The sequence below is a fragment of the Panthera leo genome, chromosome B3 (genome assembly GCF_018350215.1).
Source record: "Panthera leo isolate Ple1 chromosome B3, P.leo_Ple1_pat1.1, whole genome shotgun sequence".
In the NCBI taxonomy this organism is placed as follows: domain Eukaryota; kingdom Metazoa; phylum Chordata; class Mammalia; order Carnivora; family Felidae; genus Panthera; species Panthera leo.
The window spans coordinates 101,453,598-101,472,153 of NC_056684.1; the positions used below are offsets into that span (position 1 = coordinate 101,453,598).

The 18,556-nt window shown below is 38.9% G+C and overlaps 1 protein-coding gene across 3 annotated transcripts; it reads right to left on the reverse strand.

The window, feature by feature from the left end:
• Positions 1 to 3,166: 3,166 nt before the first annotated feature.
• On the reverse strand, positions 3,167 to 17,654 carry GMFB (glia maturation factor beta). 3 transcript variants are annotated; one of them, XM_042943279.1, is made up of 7 exons: positions 17,573 to 17,654; positions 12,825 to 12,921; positions 11,131 to 11,180; positions 10,413 to 10,462; positions 9,611 to 9,693; positions 8,625 to 8,698; positions 3,167 to 6,875 (listed from the first exon to the last, which is right to left on the reverse strand). In XM_042943279.1, exons 1-7 carry the CDS (start codon positions 17,573 to 17,575, stop codon positions 6,804 to 6,806), a joined length of 429 nt encoding a protein of 142 aa, XP_042799213.1. In that variant the 5' UTR covers positions 17,576 to 17,654; the 3' UTR covers positions 3,167 to 6,803. The 3 variants fall into 3 exon arrangements, with proteins under 3 accessions (XP_042799213.1, XP_042799214.1, XP_042799212.1); XM_042943280.1 differs by having other exon boundaries at positions 3,167 to 3,730; positions 9,611 to 9,696; XM_042943278.1 differs by having other exon boundaries at positions 9,611 to 9,696.
• Between the last annotated feature and the right edge of the window lie 902 nt (positions 17,655 to 18,556).

Below are 18,556 nucleotides of genomic sequence, written 5' to 3' on the forward strand. Positions count from 1 at the left end.
AACTATCAGATGGTGGTAAGTGCTAGGCAGAGAATTAGAACAGATGTAAAAAAAGAAAAGAAAAAAAGGAAAAAAAAAAACAGATGTGATATGATGGTGACTGTGTTGCTACCTTAGGATGAATGATCAGGGAAAGTCTCTGTGAGAGGCAACATTTAAGCTCAGTTCAGAATAAAGAAGCCAGCCAAAGGAATATGGAGGAGGTGAGTGCAGAGAAGGGAGAGTGCGCAATCTTCCCAGGAAGAAGCTACAGCTAGTGAGAATGCCTGAGCATGGTGTGTTTGACAAATAAAAATAGGCCCCGTATAGCTCGGGTGTAGTGGGCTAGGAGAATGGGACAAAATGAGACCAGAGAACCATGCAGGGCCCAGATGTGAGAGCTGACACTGATGACAGAGGAAGCAAACTGTACCCTCCCTGATGGCAGCAAGGCAAAGAGGCATGTTTCTTGTGGGCTGAGGAAGGGAGCTGAACAAGGGACACAACACAAGATGTCTATCTGGAGAAGCAGGGTGCCTACGCCAGAGTTGACTACCAGAAGCTAAGACCTGGGAGGGACAGTGGTAAAGCCACTAGCCATAGAAGACATGACCCATGTCAAGGGACTTCTAGCCAAAGTCCTCAATGGGAATTGGCAAAGAGCTCACAGAAGCATTCAATGGAGAAATAGAATTGGTATTTGACATTGGCTGCACCCCAGAAGGCCCCAACTCTGATTACATTTGTACCAGGTTAATGAGTCTGTTTTTGCTCCCTTAAGTTGCACCCCTCCACTAATCCCAGAGGGCCCAGAGACAACTAAGGAGTGGGGGAGCAAAGCAGGACAACGAGGAACAAACCACACCCCATCCCCACAGTGGGTTCTCAGCCTGAAGTGGACTTGATGAAAGTAGAGGCTAGGAAAGAGAGATGAGGGAGGGAGATTTTTTTTGGTTGTTATTATTTTGGTTCTTTTTTTAAGTTTATTTATTTTGAAAGAGAGAGAGAGCAGGAGAGCACAAGCAGGGGTGGGGTAGAGAGGACAGACAGAACCCAAGCAGGCTCCTTGCCATCAGCGCCATCAGCACAGAGCCTGATGCAGGGCTGGAACTCACCAACTGCAAGATCGTGATCTGAGCTGAGATCAAGAGTCGGACGTTTAACCAACTGCACCACCCAGGTGCCCCGATGGAGGGAGCTTTAAAGGAAGTAAGACATTGACATTTTTGACGTTAGACTAGACTGGAATTTTTATTACCTGAAAAAAATGAGTTACAGGGTGCCTGGGTGACTCAGTCTGTTAAACGTTGGACTCTTGATCTCTGCTCAGATCATGATCTCATGATTCATGAAATCAAGACCCATTTGGGGCTCTGCACTGACAGCGTGGAGCCTACTTAAGATTCTCTCTCCCTCTCTGCCTTTTTCTCATTCTTTCAAAATAAATAAACTTAAAAAAAAAAAGAATATAATTCCATAATTCTTTAGGGTTCCCAGAAAAACTGTGGGGCCAGAGGATTCCTCCTACAGAGAAACCGATAACCAAACACATCACAATGGATTTCTTGGAGCAGATGTTTTCTTCCTTTTGCTTGTTTGTATTTTTTTTAATGTTTATTTTTGAGAGATAGTGAGAGACAGACAGACCGACCACAAGTGGGGGAGGGGCAGAGAGAGAGGGTGACACAGAATCTGAAGTAGGCTCCAGGCTCTGAACTGTCAGCACAGAGTCTGACGCGGGGCTTGAACTCATGAGCTGTGAGATCATGACCTGAGCTGAATCAAACGCCCAACCAACTAAGCTACCCAGGCACCCTGCTTGTTTGTATTTTCTAATTTTTCTCTAATGGTATTGGTTTTTTTAATTTTTTGACAGAGAAAGCATGCGCATGCACATGGGGGGGGAGGGGTAGAAGGGGGGAGAGAGAAAGAGAGAGAGAGAGAGAGAGAGAGAGAGAATCTTAAGCAGGCTCCACACTCCGCAGAGCCTGATGTAGGGCTTGGTCTCACCATGGTGAGATCACAACCTGAGCCGAAATCAAGAGTCAAACACTTAACTGACTGAGGCACCCAGGCGCCCTTCTCTAATGATACTGGTTTAATAAAAGTTTTGTGTTTTATTTTCCTAAAGAAGTTACTATATTTAGTTTGACAAATAGACTTCATAGTTCAAATGACATTTGAGATCATTATTGAAGATTGTTATTTTTGACAGGCAGCAGCAGCATGTGGAGGGTGCTGGTAGGGGATGTGGCCCAGAGCATGTGCCCAAGAAAGAAGGGTGTTCCATTACGCTGGAGTGTAAATGTAGGGAATTGTGGTAGGTGAAACCAGAGGTTGTGCTAGAATTAGGTACCTTTGCATGCAAGTAAACAAAATAAGTAATGGAGGGTTTCTGATAGGGGTAGAACCGAGAAAAACCTGACCAACCAACCAACCCTCCGAAAGAGGGGGCTCTGGGGCGCCTGGGTGGCGCAGTCGGTTAAGCGTCCGACTTCAGCCAGGTCACGATCTCGCGGTCCGTGAGTTCGAGCCCCGCGTCAGGCTCTGGGCTGATGGCTCGGAGCCTGGAGCCTGTTTCCGATTCTGTGTCTCCCTCTCTCTCTGCCCCTCCCCCGTTCATGCTCTGTCTCTCTCTGTCCCAAAAATAAATAAATAAATAAATAAATAAATAAATAAATAAATAAATAAATAAATAAATAAATAAATAAAAACGAAAGAGGGGGCTCTGGGGGCACCCAGGTGGCTAGGTTGGTTAAGCATCCGACTTCGGCTCAGGTCACGATCTCATGGTTTGTGGGTTTGAGCCCCACATCGGGCTCTGTGCTGACAGCTCAGAGTCTGGATCCTGCTTCAGATTCTGTGTCTCCCTCTCTCTGCCCCTCCCCTGCTCACACTCTTTCTCTCAAAAATAAACATTAAAAAAAGAAAGAAAAGAAAGAAGGCCCCCTGCCACTACAATCATTTTAGCATCAGACCAAGTTTTAGAAATTTTTATAATCTTGTTACATTCTCCTTCACCCATCCTATTTTTGCCAAGTGATTCCTGTTTATTTTGCCTTTCAGTTTTTCCAGAGAAAGTAAACTGAATCTGTGTGGCTCATGCAAAGACCACAACTGAGCCAGGCAGGTAAAAGTAACTCTATAAGGCAGAGGAGGTGAGAAAAAAAAAGAAAAGCCGGAAGCCTTTTCATGTTAACATTTTATTTAAACCAGTACAAGCACCATGCTTAACAGAAGACTGTCCAAAATAAACATGCAATATGAACTAGCAGAGACTGAAATCACAGCTTAAGAAGTTGTGCCAGTTGTTGATTTTGTTAAATGATGACAGGGAACTGTTAAAGTTCACAAGACTAAACCATTAATGTTTCAAGCCTCCTGAATGAGATTATATTGGACCATCTAGATCAGTGGGAACTGCCCTGGCAAGTTAGTGATCTCAAACAATATTCAAGTAATATACGTGTATGAACTATATTCCAAAAAGCAAGAAAACACAGTTTCTATCACAACCTTAACATAGTTGTTTTGAATATTAACAGGAACATGGTCACGGATTTGAAATGTCAAATGGCATAACAAGAAACAAATTTCTCAAGAATATTCAACTTGGGACCATTGATGTTAAGTGGCCTATAAGATTTACATTCTTCCAGAAATACAAAATGAGATTTGTCCAGAAATGTTTGAGACACTTCTTCACATAAGTTGTAAAGGCTCAAATTCTGTAGATTCCAGTATTATCAGTCTATTGAACAAACAGGGAAAGCAACCGTACTAAGAATATTTGAATTGATAGAATACAAGTTACTCTCTACTTCCACCAAATATCAGCATTTAAACTCTTATGAAAATATCTATTCATCACTAGTCCACATTATGGATTAATGACATTGCTCAGGTTTTAAAGGAGTCCAAACATTTTTTTAAGTATACCTTCCTTACTATCTATATACGTGGGGAATAAAGACAGCCAAATTTAATTTGGCAATAAACTCCTCTAACTGGAAATTTTTAGTTAAAGTGTCGGACCAAGATACAGTTTATGGCTACATGTGACTCCTGAAAATAGGAGATAAAAGGGGACAGAAAAGTGCTGACAGACATTTTGCTACAAAGATTATTTAGTAATGATAATAAAAAATTTAGCAACACCCTCTTAAACAAGAGTATGTTTAACTGCACTAGGCATTTGGTAAACTTTTTAGAAACAGACAATTTGAACATTTATTTTAGAAGTCAATTAAACAAAAACAGTCTAACAACCTTTCTCCTAACATGATTGCTTCAATACCAGAATGAAGTGAATACTACTCAAAATGACATTTTGGAATTTCAGCATAGTAACCTGAGAACAGTTTTCTTCATCTGTCAGTTATGCTGCCACAAAAACCATACTAAACACATGCTAGAATTACTAGCTGGCTCTATCATTACATTAGATGCTATGCAGAACTTATTATGCAAGGCCAACAATTTCAAAACTAATGCTGACTTAGAAGACCATGAAGGAGGCTCCCAGGAAAAAAAGCTGATGCCAACAGGGAAAGATTAAGATATGAATGAGAATAGCTGCACCAGAAAGCTATGGAATGTAAAAACTGCAATTGTCAAATCTGGAGTTACTTTTTGAGAGAAGGCAGAAAAAGAGAGCAAATAGAAATATACTTGAAAAGAACAATGCAAAAATTTGATTAGATGGGAAGGAAATTTATATAAAAGTCTGAGAACACTCTGGAGCATACAATTTAGAAGTCTCCCTAGAGGACAGAGGGAGTAAAAACACATTCTACTGCTTCCCCAGTCTTATTTACTGTCTTGTAAAATACATGTTATAGACAAGGCATCAACCAAGGTCAAAAAAGCATGATTTATCATAGCTCTTTGCCCCTGTTAGAGAACAGGGGAACTCAGTTCTGTTTATGGAGGTCAGTGAGGACTTTCAGTTTAAAAAAACCAAAAACACGCAAGACAAAAAAGGAACCTCATTAAAAAATACATTCTTGCAGCACTAGTTTCTCTTATTGCTGCAAACCAGGTGACACGAAATCTCATTTCCTTCATTTAAAAACATTAAAAACACTCTCCATTCACTTGGGTTATATCTGCATTTCTACAGAATTAGAAGCATTATTCTCCAATATCAAAATAGCTGTTTAAAGAATTCATAAACTTCCTGGGTAAAGTTCTCTCTCCTTCTCTTTCTCTCTCTCTCTCGCTCTCTCTCTCCAGAAATTGGAATAGAGAATCTTTCCCATTCGATAACCAAAACAAATGCCCACTCTAGCACTTCCTCATCTCCAACTAACTTCCTACTGCTTCCTGTTTTTTAGATTAGTGAAGCCAAACCGCACTGGCAACAGAAGATTCAATATTGTGGAAATTCCAACTATCTTCACCTCTTTATTAAAGTTGGCACAGAAACCTCAAAAAGAAAATGCAAAGAATGGATGAATGGAAAATATGCCAACATAAAAAAAAATGCCTTTCTAGTTTTGAAATGACTAAGACATTCTTAATATAAGAATCTGCTCACCAAATTTTATTAGTCTTTAGAGTCTCAACGCTGTTTGTCAAATTAAGTTCAACACTTACTTACATGTTGTTAAAATACACTACATATTAGAATCCTTGCTTCATGCCAAAGATGCCAACAAGACTGACGTACAGTTTAGAATATCTTCTGACATTTAGGATAGAAGATGCAATTTCTATTGATGTGTTAATGTTATTAACTCTGGCCAAGGTTTTAAGATAAATAATTTTTCCTATGGCACGAAACTAATCATAAATATACCCAAAGTTACAACTCTCAACTGCCATATATTCACCAATGCAAGCAGATAGTTGGAATTTTAAAAATATGAAGTTGATTTTATTACAAATTTCAGATAAACACATTTAGAAAATTGTTTTACTTGGACCCTTTACAAAAGTATTAATTTCACCAAATCTGGAATACTGGCAGTGTAAAAGTCTTAAACTAACTTTAAAGCTAACAAATCAAAGGCACAGTATTAACACACTTAAAGTAACTAGTGTTCACAGGACAACACTGAGAGGTGCTTTATAATTAAAGTGTTATCAACCTAGATCCAAAACTATCTAGCTATGACACAACCAGGAATGAAGCCCTTGATTAGTTCCAACCTATCAATTTCCAAGACTAAGATGCTATTTTCTATTAAGAAGAAAACCTAATAGTCATAACTATTATAACATCTAACTCCCAGACCTTAAGAATGAATGGCTGATGAACAAAGTTTCTGGACTTGATTAAAAAGATACAGGAAACCAGAGAAGGCATGAACTGATGAAAAATGTACTTGTAATGTAGATTATACTACAGTAAATTACTTTTCATGGCTCAAAATTGGGTCCTTCAAGTCTTTTACCCCAAATTAATTTCAAAGATTTGACAAGTGATAATACGCTATTTTCATATATAAACTGCTAATATCCAGTATTTGTCAAAAGGAGGCAACTGTTGTCTATCACAATCTAATACCCACTTTCCAATAGTGTCTGTAAATAGTAACAAATTCTGAACCATAAGTTATAGAAATTAGTCACAAGAGTGCAAAAAGTCCCTGGAGAGAAGTAGTCCACCTAACAATTACAAATATAAGGAAACACTTTACAAAGTTTCATTACTATGAAGATGATTTCCCCTTTGTTCAAACTTTGAACAAACGAAGAATTTTTCTTTACTGCAGGAAACAAACTGTAAGTAACAGTGCATTTTTAGGCATAAGTATTTATGTCTGGTTCCAGTATGGTCAGGTTAATACATAAATACTTTAGAAACACAGAAGTTCACATTAGTGGAAAAATCCAAGTTTCTCACGTAACCATTCTTCAGTTAGGTCTTCGGTGTTTCTTATTTCAAATACCTTAAGAAAAAAACCTTACGTCATACTTTAACACTCTCAAAAATATATATATATATATATATATATATATATATATGTGAGTGTTGAATATCAAATTCTCCTTCCTTTCATTCATGTTGGTCATGACTTATCTATGTAAATTAGATATACCTTTATTTTTATTTTTTATTTTTTAAAGTAATCTACACTCAACACGGGGCTCGAACTTAACACCCGTGAGATCAAGAGTCACACGCTCTACCAACTGAGCCAGCCAGGTGCCCCAACCTTTACTTTTTTAAAATGCTAAGTACTAAGTTACCAAAGTTTAGCAATCAAGATGGCATAAAACCAAAACTCTCTTAAAAGCACAAATCTACAAATATTCTAAAAGAACAGTTCTGTACATCTTACCCACTAGAAGAGATACCCCAAGTATACACAACTAAAATCAATCAATTAGTTAGGAACCGGAAGAACATACACTGGTCTTCCATAGTTGGAGGAAATACAAGCTGTAGAATGTTTTGATAAGGACGGACTACAGGCCCACAGCCACAAATCTCTGTACACACACAGGCTGGGGAAGTATAATGGCTATAAAGAAACAATGTAATAGAGTAGAAAGGATGGGATTGAGGCCAGATGTGGGTTTGAATCCTAGCTCTGTCATTTACTATTTTAAGTATATATATATGCATAATTTACTATTACGCAACCTTGGGCCAGTCTTCTGAAACTCAGTCCTTCTGAAACTCAATTTTCCCACCTACAGAACAGGAATGTCACCATCAACCTCACAGTGTCGTGGTGAGGATTCAATGTGATTATTTGTAAAAGTCACTTATAAATTGTAATGCCTTAATTCCAGCACTTTATGGTGTGTGTGAGATTAGAACAGGAATGAGGCTGTCCTTCCTAATCACCCACCCCTTAGATCAACTCCAGGGTGTTCCTATGGTACAAATGAGAAAAAGTAGGGTCTATAAATTGGGGCTGTCAATGACAATCACATGGGCTAAAGGTAAAAGCAGGGGGGAATGAAAGACATCTCCTGGATTGATGATTAAACACCTAAGGAGAAAACACTGATGCTGTTCTTAAAATAAAACCTGAAAGGAAATGTTATTTAATATTATTTCAGTGATGTAATGGTCCATTTCAAAACCTTAAAAGTACACACTTTTACAACTCAAACTAATACGTGGAAGTTAAATAAAGTTTGAGAACAGGTATCTCTCTTACCATTAAACTTCAAAAAATGCCATAAAACAATGGGGACAGTGGAGGCATAAGGACAGTGTCTCATATAAAACAGAATGTTCTAGTTTAATAAAGCTAGTAAGTATTCTTAACAATTTAACTTTAGACTTGGGAACAAGATAGTTAACTGCATAATGTGGAATTTGTTTCATTTAGGCTATGGTAAAGGGCTATGAGAAACTTCAATACTTACTTTTATCTACTAGAAACTACATTACAGAAGATAAAAAAAACTCTCAATAGATTGAATAGTTGCAGTGGCTTTTCTAAAGCTGCCTATATTTTGAATGTGATTTCTTCTAATTAACTTGTAATTTCCATTCAAAAAACACACTTTGATTAATGACTTGTATCATTCTTTTTTCAAACAATAAAACTCTCTAAGTTCACTGCTGTGTTCTAAATAACTTTCACCTGCATAAAAAATACTTAACTCTTCAGATTACTTTAGCTATTGCTCTAAGGGAAAAATAGTATCTCAATAAGCAAGTAAAATACAAATACCACCTTGGTTAGTTCAGCTGTTTGGACTAACTTATTCTTACTCCCAGCATACATCATCTGTTGTTCAGGCTTACATCCTGGAAAAGAGATTAGTATAGACATGAGACTTAGAAATTTAAAAAGTGATGAGTTTTCACTTTTTACTTTCAAAAAATGACACATTTAGGATATTCTTATGCTATTGAGTTTACAAAAAACTTCAGTCTCAGTGTGTATGGGTGTATTTCGAGAGTCTTACATTGCATATTGCCTGCACAAAGCCATAGCTAAACGACAAACAAGGCTGCAGGTCAACAAAAATAAATGAGGCTACATCTCTGTAGATCTTTTACAACCTCGTAAATACTTAAGAACTTTTCAGCACTATTTTAATTTTGACATTAAATATCAAGGTCAATTTTATGGATGCCTAACATATATAGGTTTGGGGATGGTGATGGATCAGTGTGGGGAGATGCACCCTGGACAAAAGTTACTATTTTAAGTGCTAAAGTAAAGTTTAGAGTTCAGAGTTGTGGGCATAATGGTGACAGTACTGGGAATTCTGGTGATAATGGATATACCCTGAATAACAATAAGCCACTTTAATATCTAATGTAAGCTACTCTGAAACTATTCTCAAGATTATAGGCGTTATCATCAGTAACTACTATTTTACACATAAACACAAATATATATCATGATTATACATGAAGTTCATGTACTCACACACAAAACTAAAACAGAAAATGTATGCTGGTATTTTAAAATGTCCCTACGTTTCATATTCCTTAAATGTATGTATGATTTGACTGATGAATTACACTTCTAGAAATGTATCCTAAGAAAACAACTTCTTTCTAAGGATGAATTCATGTGCACATGCACACATACCTCTATTTAGGTTAAGTCAACACTTTACATCTTTAAAACAAGCATAAAATTTGTCTTATATAAAAATGGTTTAATTATATCAGGACGAAATATACTATATAAAGGAATTCACTCACCAACAGGACTGGAGAAAATAAAGCACAGAGGATATGAAACTCTTCCATCATCATGTTGGTATTTATAACTATACACAATGAAGGTTTTTCTCAAGTTAAAGAAACTAAAATTATTGCTCTATTTGAGACAAGTATCTACCGACAAAGTTCTGAAAGAAATATACACCTGGGGAGCTAGTGAGTGGTAAATTTCTCTCTTATCCATTTGGGCCATACCTTTATTATCATTATCTTTCCAAAAAAGTATACACGAGCCCCAAAGTTAAGTTATTAAATCATATTATCTCTCAAAAATATATTAAAAGTGTAGATTTAGTATGGAGGTTTTCTTTCTAAATTTTTATTGTAACCACATAATAGAAGGAATTTTTAAAAAAGGAAATAATTCATCCCACTAGTACATCAACTTCCCATTTTTCTTAGTCCAATATGTGCATACATTTTTTTTTAGAGAGACACACAGAGAGAGAGAGAGAGAGAGAGAGAGAGAGAAAACATAAGTGGGGGAGGGGTAGAGAGAGTGGGGGACAGAGGATCCAAAGTGGGTTCTGGGCTGACAGCAGACAGCCTGATGCACGGCTCAAACTCACGAACCCTGCTATCATGACCTGAGCTGAAGTCGGACACTTAACCGACTGAGCCACCTAGGTGCCCCCGTGCATACATATTTTGATTGTAATCATGGTGTAGGAGAAAATTTTGTAAAATATAGGTCTTTTAAAAATTGAACAAACCAACTTCGTAAATAAAATTCTGACCACTAAAGGAAACAAATCTTTTTAAAGCACCAAGAAAAGGATATCGAGGTTGTCGTTCAGGCAGTTCATCTTTAAGTTCATCCGGTGAAATGCCCTAGCACCATAAAGAAAAAAACTTTTTAAACATTTTCTTACCCAGAATACATTAAGTATATACCAAGTACCTTATACCAAGTACCCATTCTATTAACAGATATAACTTCATAACCACATCCCACAACATAAAATTTTAGGTTACTACGTTGTATATAAGCTGAGATTCCTAAACCCTCAAGCCAATGAAAGCCCACACCAGCCCACTCAGTTTAGTTCCACTTATTATCTAAATAGCCGTGTTCATGTTTCAGCTGTCAAGAAATTCTGAATAAGATAATAGGCCACTCCTCAAAGGAGCGTCTGATTTGGAAAGAGAAAAAAGTTAATTTTTTTTCAGTCTAAATTAGTTACTTAATTTGACAAACTAAACGCTTAGGTTATAGCATTTTAGATTTTAATTACTGGCTGAACAAGTTAGAAGTTATAAAGTTAACTGAGTTTTTACTGGACGTGTAGCCCTATCTTCGACCACTTACTACATTGGTTTCATTAATGTTTTAAAGAATGTGATTAAATTAGCAAGACAATGTGCTACATAATAATTAGCACATGCTTTTCATGCATAATGAGCATGTATTTAGACTCATTTTAAAAGGACACATAACTAACACCGCATCTTTCAGCAATTGCTTAACTATAAAACTGTACTTAGCTGATTAAACAAACCTCGAGCTCTTCATCCAGTACCACCAGGCGTTTATCCTTATCAATCTTCACTAAAATAAAAATACAGTATAAGTAAACTGTGATTCTAATGTGACCTTGATCTACCCAACTCACAGAGTCTCAGTCCTTTTTATGGCATCTAAAATTAAAACATTAAGAAACACAAACATAAAACTCATTTGCAGTTTAGTTTATGGTCTAATTAGCTAGCTGTGCTTTTCAAGCAGTCAGCATTTAAAGGCTTTTACCCACAATTCTCATCACCTAATTTGCTTATTTAGAATTTTACATCAACTCCTTACATTTCCTGTGTATCTGAAGAATTTTGTAACTCAAATGCAACTTCCTTGATAATAAAAAAAGGTCTGAAAGGGTGACTATAAAGGAGCGTGGTCTATGTAGCACGGTCAGAACTGCAAAGGAAAAGCGGACCAGGGGTTAGGATAGAACCACCACTAGATTTCCAGCTTCTCCAGAGTCCAGATTTCACAGTGCAGTATGATTATTCTGACATGAAGAATTACCAAACAGCAGTGATATCTATATGCACATATATGTAACATAACCTGAAGCCAAATTGAAAAATGTTTGGATAATCTATGCCTTTATACTTTTCCATTACTCTGAAATGTTGGCCAGTTTTGGTTTGTAATAACTTCATAGTAAATTCTGTAAGATACAGTAAGATCTGAAATAGCTTTATCTTTTGCAGCAAAATGGCACTGACATGAATGTTCACTTTTAAGAACTGTATGCCTACGTTGTAGTATTTATTTGTAATAGAACCAACATTCGTGACAAGTTGTCACTGCCTCGTTAATTCACATCTGCTGGATGCCTCTCTGTTAAGCATAGTTATAGAGTTCTACAATGTTACCCCCCGCCCTTCCTTCATCCTCCTAAATCATCACCCACATCTTAAATATTACTTAAGAATATAAAAGAAATCTGCATAACATCAGCTACAGCTCACAGTAGAAGAGGCTATATGCAAATCATTCTTTCCATGGTCAGAAGTTGGTGACACTTAAAAGTACTCTCCATGAAACTGGGGTTCAAGTCTAGAATTGAAATGAGGCCCCAAATCACTTTGAAGACAATGCTGAACATTTTACCATTTTAGGTGCAAGCAAAGGTTTCTGGCTGAGATTGAATGACCAGGAAATTTTTAGTCTCCTGAGAAGTTAAAGGATGCAGCTGGGTGGGTCACTACCATGACCAGGTGACTAAGATCATCTTCTCCAGAGCTGTGTAGGCAGCTGAGGAGGGAGGCAGGACACTCCACCTCTGTTCTATGATAACAAATATTACTTATTTTCTAAAGTGATCTAAAAGCAAGGGGGAGGATTAAAACAGGAGGCGGGGCGCCTGGGTGGCTCAGTCGGTTAAGCGGCCGACTTCGGCTCAGGTCATGATCTCGCGGTCCGTGAGTTCGAGCCCTGCGTCGGGCTCTGTGCTGACCGCTCAGAGCCTGGAGCCTGTTTCGGATTCTGTGTCTCCCTCTCTCTGACCCTCCCCCGTTCATGCTCTGTCTCTCTGTCTCAAAAATAAATACACGTTAAAAATAAATAAATAAATAAATAAAATAAAACAGGAGGAGGCATATTATCTCCTGAAGTCTCAGTTTATTCAATGTAGCTATAAGATAAAAATCAACAGAGACCATGTAACTGAGGCAATCACTTTTAGCTTACTTATGATGGCAGCATTGTTCGTTTCTTTGCGAAAACGAAATTTTCTCAGCTTTTCCACTAAATCTTCAGCAACATCACAAACCACCAAAGACTCACTCTAGAAAAGAAAAAAAAAAAAAAAATGTATAAAATGCCATGACTTCAATACATGTACATGTGAAAGTTATAAAGCTTAATACCTTTAAAAACATACTGACAGCTACATGTCACAATTAAATGAACATGAAACACCTGAACACTTAGAGCTTTTAAATCTACCAACCTTTATCTACATTAATCATACACATTTGCTCATCTAATGTGTAGGCTATGCCATAACTTTCTCTTTGGCTAATAAATATCTCAAAGAACTAGATATAATAATGTGCAATTTCATCAGAGCCAGAGAAGGGAAGAATACAGGAAAAGTCAAGGATCACTGCTGTTAGAAAATACATTTTTGCACTATGCAAGAAGAACAGGAAAAATCATCTTTATTGTACTTAGAATTAATAAGACCTTGGTTCATTTTTGTGTCTCGCAACTGTGAAAAAATACAAATAAACAAAAGTAAGAAAAGTAAGTCACAAAAGTAAATACCAATACCATTTTATATCTTAACTAAATTACTGTGGGGATTAAAAAAAGAAGTTATTAAGAATTACGAAAGCGGGACACCTGACTGGCTCAGTCTGCAGAGCATGCAGCTCGTCTCAGGGTCTTGAGTCTGAACCCCACATTGGGTGTAGAGAATTATGAATTCTTAAAAAAAAGAATTATGAGAGCAAAACTAGATGAAACAAATATAAACTATACTAAAAGAACCTTTTACAATTATGAAAAAATGTTAGAGATTCTTCTCCAGAAATCTGGCAAGGAAATGACCTAAAGCACTCTTCTTTTAGTAATGCAAATGTATTTTACTGATTGAAAGCATGAGGACAGAAATCTTTTTTTTCCCTTTCTTAATGTGTAAAACTTTGAACACATAGAGAGAGAATAGTATAGTGGAACCCTATGCACTATATCAGTTTCAAACATTATCAACACATAGTTGATCTTATTGCATCAAAACCCTCCATACTGCCCCCCATGGAAGTCACACGGCAAAGGCCCAAAGTCATTTCAACTGTATATATTTTAGTACGTATCATTAAAATGACAGTATGTGCCATTAAGAATACAAGGATAATAACAATATCTCACCTTAAAAAACCTAACCATAATTCCAGTCTCAAATAATCAAATAGAATTCAAATTCCCCACATTGTTTTTCCCCCCCGCAACAGGTCTGATTGAGTCAGGTACCAAAAGAAGGTCCACATTCTTTGATCTTTTCAAACATGTTTCCCTCTCCTTCAAGAAAATTAGAACATTTCAGAGACCAATGCTAAATACATGTCTCATTATAACCCAAAAAGTTGAAGGCTTCCAATTTTAAGTTAAAATACAAATTTAATAAAAGCCTACTTTTTTGACCCCAGGTTGGGTAAATGAGGGCATAAGTTAAATCAGAAATAGCTATTATTTTAAATTGTCCTTTAATTCAGAACACTGGTAATATGTAAGGTATGACAGACCACAGGATATGCTATTTACAATTAGAAAAGACATCCTGTCAATAGGTATTGTCCAATAAATAAGGTCCTATCCAATAAATAAGGAGTCAAGTGCATGCATCCTATTAGTTCTCCTTAGAAAAAGAGATGTTAAGTCATAAGGAGCTTCCTGAAGGTAGTATTCAACCATAGTCTATTTTCAAGAAAAATATAGAAGTCAAAAAGTTAGAATTTCCATTCTCTCTTCAACCAAGGGTAGAACCCATTAGCAAAACTAACAAATATTTTAGATTCTTGTTTAGGCAAAGACCACAACTTATCACAAAAGTCTTACCTTCCAGCTCTGACACTCAGAGCTGCTTGTGCAATCCTGACATTCTGAGGATCAGAAACCAAATGAAAATCATGCTGTGGTTTGATTTACAGAGCTTGTTTTGGCATTTTCACCCCTCCCAATACCATAATAAGGCCAAAAATTCCTTCCTACAAGAAAAGGGACGCAGGCTCAGTCAATTCTAATTGCTTACAGTTAGCAGAAGCATTTAAGAGTAAGTATAACACCCTGCAAACAACTCTATGTGGGTAAATATCAATATACAGTTAAGTGGAGTGTTGAGCTCGATTGTTCACTTATTGGTTTCTCCAAGTAAGAAACATTTAGTGAGTGTAAGCACCACGGTAAGTGCTAGGAATACAATCATATAAAATAAATAAATAAATAATATGGGCTTGCCCTGAGGGAGCTTCTATTACAGTCTAGTAGAAGACAGACCTACATCCAAAAGGATCAGGTAAGGGGCGCCTGGGTGGCTCAGTTGGTTAAGGGTCCGACTTCAGCTCAGGTCATGATCTCGCGGTCCGTGAGTTTGAGCCCCGCGTCAGGCTCTGTGCTGACAGCTCAGAGCCTGGAGCTTGTTTCCAATTCTGTGTCTCCCTCTCTCTCTGACCCTCCCCCGTTCATGCTCTGTCTCTCTGTCTCAAAAATAAATAAACGTTAAAAAAAAATTAAAAAAAAAAAAGAAAGAGGATCAGGTAAGAAAATGTGTATTTGTTTGTAACTGTAGTAAGAACTAGACAAGAGAGACACAAGCTGCTATGAGAACTTAGGACCAGGGAAGAACACTATGGTCACAAAAGATTTGCCTGAAAAAGGTATCTGAAGGACCAAAACTGCCTATGCAGAAACTCTTTGATTAAAGTGATCATGGTACATGTAAGATAATGAAATGCCAGTATGACTCTAGGACAGAGAATGAGCAGGAACATGGTATAAGAAGAGGTTGATAGGGACTGGACCACATAGGGCCTCGTGGGTCATATTTTGGTCTTTATCCTATGAGCAAAGGGAAGTCACTAAGGAGTTTTAAGCAGAGAGGTGATGGGAAACATGATCAGATTTGCATGCAGGAAACAGAGTGCCAAGATGAAGAGAGCAAGACTAGTTACTTGGCAAGACTAGTCCAAGTGAGAGATGAAAAGTAGCTTAGATTGATGAGGAACAAGAGAAGTAGGGAAATACTGCTAAGAACAGTTAACACATTACTAAACACTGTGAGAGAAACATGGTGCTATGCCCTTTACATGCACTTCCCCTCATGCTCAAAATAATCCCTTAGAATGAGTTTGTTTTATTATTCTCATTTTGCACGAAACTAAGGTTTGGAGAGGTTAAGTTCCTTCCCCAAAGTTAACACAACTAGTGAAGCCTGATCTCTTAGACACTCTCTTAACCACTACAAAGGAGCTAATGCCAGACTGGATATTGGAGGGGTGACTTAGGAAAAAGAGTTACCGAGATAACTCCAAACTTCTCACTTGTGTAACAGACTAAATTATACCTTTCACTGAGTTGAGGAACACTGAGGAAAAATCAGGTTTGCAACGAAAGAGAATGAGTTCTACTCTGGACAAACTGAGGTGGCTTTGAAGCACCCAAGTGGGGAAAAGCTTCCTAGAAAGTAACTAAATAGTGGGCAATATAGATCTGAACTGGATCTCAGAAGCAAATGTGATACAAATTCACAAGTCATCTGCTTATAGGCAGGAGGTAATTGAAACTATGAATGTAAGAAAAGATGGATAAAGGAAAAAAAAAAAAAAAAAAAAAAAAAAAACAGAATGGAAAACCAAGCATTAGACTGGAGCCTAGAACACCTCCATGTGATGTCCAGGGAAGAAAAGTCTGCATGGGACACATATGGACCAACAGTAAAAGTTAAGAGAAAAACAAGAAGTCAAGGGGAAAGTCTGGGGAAAGCTAAAGCTTCAAAAAGGGGAGAGTAAACTGTCCAGAATGCAGATGAAAGGTCGGTTAGGATGAGAATTGAAGAGTCCCTTGGATTTGGTGACCATGACAAGATCTGGGAGATGGGTTGAGAAATGAGTGACAGGTCAGAGATAGGGCAGTGGGGAGCTGTGTTAGGTTTCTAATTAAAGAAACGAGCATATTTGAGCATATTTAAACACCCGATAGAAAGATCCAGAAAAATCCTTGTTAGGCAATTGATTTAATTCTCCACTTTATTTTCAAGCATGGGGTTCAACCCATTCGAGGACGGAAGCTAAAGGCCCCAGAACAAACAAAACTAAAGCATTTGACAGATACTTTAAGGCTAAAGCATCAAAGCCTTGGGTCAAAGGTTTCCAGCTGCCCTGACTCATGGAAAGCAAGGATACGGAGAAATCCCGAGCGGCAGGCCAAGGAAGGAGGAGACAGAAGCTAAGGCGAGGCCGAGAGAATGGAATCTGAATTTCCGAAACCTCCCTGAAAAGGCCGCCAGGCGGAAGGTGCTCAGCGCCGGTCTGCCCCTCAGGCCTGGCCCGGGCCCTGGCAAGAAATCGGCGTTTAGGGGAGCCCTTCGCTGAGCCAGACCTCCAGCCCCCTTCGACCCTGCAGTTCAGGAGCTGGCACTCTCCATCCAGAAGGACCCAGGCGAGGGTGACCCAACCCTACTACTGGCCGCACCCCAGTCCCAGGATCCGCTGGGCGGGTCGACCCCAGGCCCGGCCGGAGGATGCTGCCTTCAGGCCGGGTGGAAGAGGCTGCGGGCAGAGGCCAAGTCTCTGGCTGTGGGCACGCGCCAGCAGCCGGGGCGGAAGCGGCCGCCGACCCACCCCAGGCGCTGCCCGCAGAGCCTGGCTCCGGCAAACAGGAGAGCCGGGCTGGCTGGCCCGGCCCTCCGGCCCCCGCCCTCCCCGGCGGCAACTCACCATTTTCCTTCCGGCCGTCAGCAGCCTCTCGCCTTCCCTGGGGCCCCTTTAAGAATGGCACGACGACCTCCTCCCTTCCTGCCCCGTCGCCTGGCAGTCTCCCCCACCCATCAACGCGACCGGGGCGGGCCGGCACGTGACGGCGGACGGCGGGAGGCGCGGCTCAAAATTAGCCGGAACGCGAGCGCCCGCCTGCTCCAGCTCCTGCTCCTGGGAAGGGAGGTTCTGTCTCACCGGGAGTGGGCCACTGTGATAAAAGGCATTCTTCACATTTAAGCCCGTTCCTTGCTCCCCTTTAACTTTCCTCAAACTCTGAGAACAATTTCTTGGTGACGTGATTACAATCATTTCAATGGCAAATATGTGTGTTGACCAAATTTGAACTCCCTCAAATCTAGGCATGCCTGCCTTTCCTTCCATCCTCTCCAGAACCCCTCCCCAACCCCCTCTCCCCAATCTAGGATTGGTGAATACATTCCTTGTCTCAATCGTGTTTATTTATTGAAATATAATTGAATAATGATTGTTGTCGACATGGTGTTATGAACCACTGCCTAAGACATTTTAAGAAGTTTCTGTAGGAGTTGAACTGATTGGAGCAAGCTTATTTTTCAATGTGGTGAGAAAAGTGGTTTGGAAGAAGTAAAGTTTGAACTCTAGAATTCATACAGGTGCCTTCAATATAAGAAGCTTCCTGGGGCAGGATATCATGGTGTTTACAGCATAGTGCTAGCATGATTCCTGGTCCATAATAAGTGCTCAAATAATATTTGCTGAATGAGCGAAAGAACCAAAGAAAAAGAAAACTCCACAATGGTCCCACCGCCATCCTTCTTCATTAGTACTAAGCTAAATTATTAGAATGTTTAAAGTTTGGGGGGTGCCTGGGTGGCTCAGTCAGTTAAGCATCCGACTTCAGCTCAGGTTATGATCTCATGGCTGGTGAGTTCAAGCCCTGCAGCAGGCTCTGTGCTGACAGTTCAG